Here is a 1,938-nt window from a genome sequence, read left to right on the forward strand (position 1 = left end):
CAAGAATATGGTGGCAATTTGTGCAGATCGAGAGCAAGATCAGATGCCTCGCCGCAGTCCACACGTATCTGCGACCCGAGAGCGCCACCGACGTCCGACGAGAGCAGTAGACGACCCCTGTTGTGCTGACAAACGTATCGCATCTAGATTTACTCACTGATGAACACGTCAGAATAGAACTTCACCTCCCAAAATTTTGGAAATGTATTGACAGAAGCTGATAATACTGCTGGTACAAGTAGTTGCTTGGAACTTTCAGAAACATCAATCCCCGAAATTGTTCCTCTTGCAGTACAAGGATTTCCCCAAAATGAAACGAGGGAAGGATGTGATGATTGGGCATTGATTTCGGCGGCTAAAATAAGAATGAAAAAGAGAGTCCAGGCAAGCAAAACACAGCCCTGATAACTAGCAATCTCTTTCTGAAAGTTACAACTTACAGATTCGTCAGGAAATTATACCTTCTAGGACCTCAGAGCAATTCATACTCCCAGCATACCAAAGCACACCACTCCAAATCTTCTCCCCAAACTTGAACCAGCGGTGCTCTCATCACAACCTATCTCGTATCCTGATCGTCTGACGAACGAGCAAAAGAATCATCGATGTACACGCACCTACACTGGCCCAAAATTCGTGGTTCCTAGATCATTAACAGAACTCAGCGCACGATCGGAGATGTCTCCAACTCACGATCATGGCGGACTGGCGGTCACCCCGCGATGGTGTGTAGCAGGATCTCGTTGAACGTGTCGATCGGGCCGGGCATGCACCAGTGCACGCAGTCGTTCTGCACCCGCGCGCCCGGGCCGCCGGCGAACGGGTCGCTGCGCATGTACGGCCCCGGGTGGCCGTCCGGCCGCAGGTTGGCCAGCTTCGTCACGTCGAGCGCCGCGAACCGCAGGGGCCCGGCGCCTGCGTGGGCGGCCACCGCCTCCAGGACGGTCTTCCGCATCTCGTTCTCCGTGTAGCCCAGCTCCTTCTCGCCCTCCCTGTACGGGTGCCTCCTGGGGCACGCGCCGGCCTTGTCCCAGTCCCCCTCGAAGTGCGCCGGCGAGAACGTGGTGACCGCGACCACCTTCCTGTCCGCGCCGTGCCGCCGGGCGACCTCGGCGAGCGTCCGGCGCACGGCCTCCTTGAACACGCCGAAGAAGGCCGTCTCGGTGCGGTTGAGGTCCGCGCAGTCGTGGCAGCCCACGACCCTGCCGCCGTCGTGGTAGACGCCGGGGATCAGGAACCAGTGCCCGACGGACAGGACGGCCGCGTCGAGACCGCCCAGCTGCGACATCCACCGCTCGTCGAACGAGTCGAGGAACACATTGTTGTGCCGCACGCCGGCGTGCTCCGCCTTCTCGGCGACCCTCACCAGGAGCGGCGACCAGAAGATGGAGACGGTGGCGTTGTGCTCCCGGAAGACCCACCGCCGGAACCTGTTCTCCTCGCCGTCCCGGTACACGAGGTCCGGGCGGGAGCGGGAGGCGAGGAGGCAGAGCAGCGACTCGCCCTGGTTGCGCGCCATGGAGTCGCCCACGAAGGCCAGGTGCCTGTTGCGGAGCCAGCGGAGGAACGCCTCCGGGGAGAAGGCGGGGAGGTCGCACCGCCGCGGCCGCCACCGCCAGTGGAGGTACCCGGTGTCCGGGCGGCCGTGCGCCATGCAGTTCTGGCCGTCCTTGATGGTGCCGCAGCTCGTCCCGTCGTACAGCGGCGGGCGCCCGTCCGGCACCCACTCGCCGTCGGAGTAGTCGCACGGCGGCGACGCGGATCCTGACGCCGACACTTCTCCGCCTGCTCGGGCCAACACGACAACGGAACATTTAGAACCCAAAATGTTGCACAAGTGGGAAAATCACATGCCAGATATGGCACATTTCAACAACCACCATGGCTACTATTTATTGAGCTTGTTAAGAGCGCCTTTTATAAATACTTCTACTCCAG

At 60.1% G+C, this 1,938-nt stretch overlaps 1 protein-coding gene across 1 annotated transcript in view; it reads right to left on the bottom strand.

The window, feature by feature from the left end:
• Nucleotides 1-311: 311 nt before the first annotated feature.
• Nucleotides 312-1,938, bottom strand: part of LOC123168045 (protein ALTERED XYLOGLUCAN 4) — a 2,450-nt gene continuing 823 nt past the window's right edge. Inside the window, exon 2 of the mRNA XM_044585910.1 lies at nucleotides 312-1,785. Within this exon, the coding sequence (XP_044441845.1) occupies nucleotides 713-1,785 (1,073 nt within the window). The 3' untranslated portion in view covers nucleotides 312-712. The remainder of the gene's footprint in view (nucleotides 1,786-1,938) is intronic.

Source organism: Triticum aestivum, chromosome 7D (genome assembly GCF_018294505.1).
Source record: "Triticum aestivum cultivar Chinese Spring chromosome 7D, IWGSC CS RefSeq v2.1, whole genome shotgun sequence".
Classification (NCBI taxonomy): domain Eukaryota; kingdom Viridiplantae; phylum Streptophyta; class Magnoliopsida; order Poales; family Poaceae; genus Triticum; species Triticum aestivum.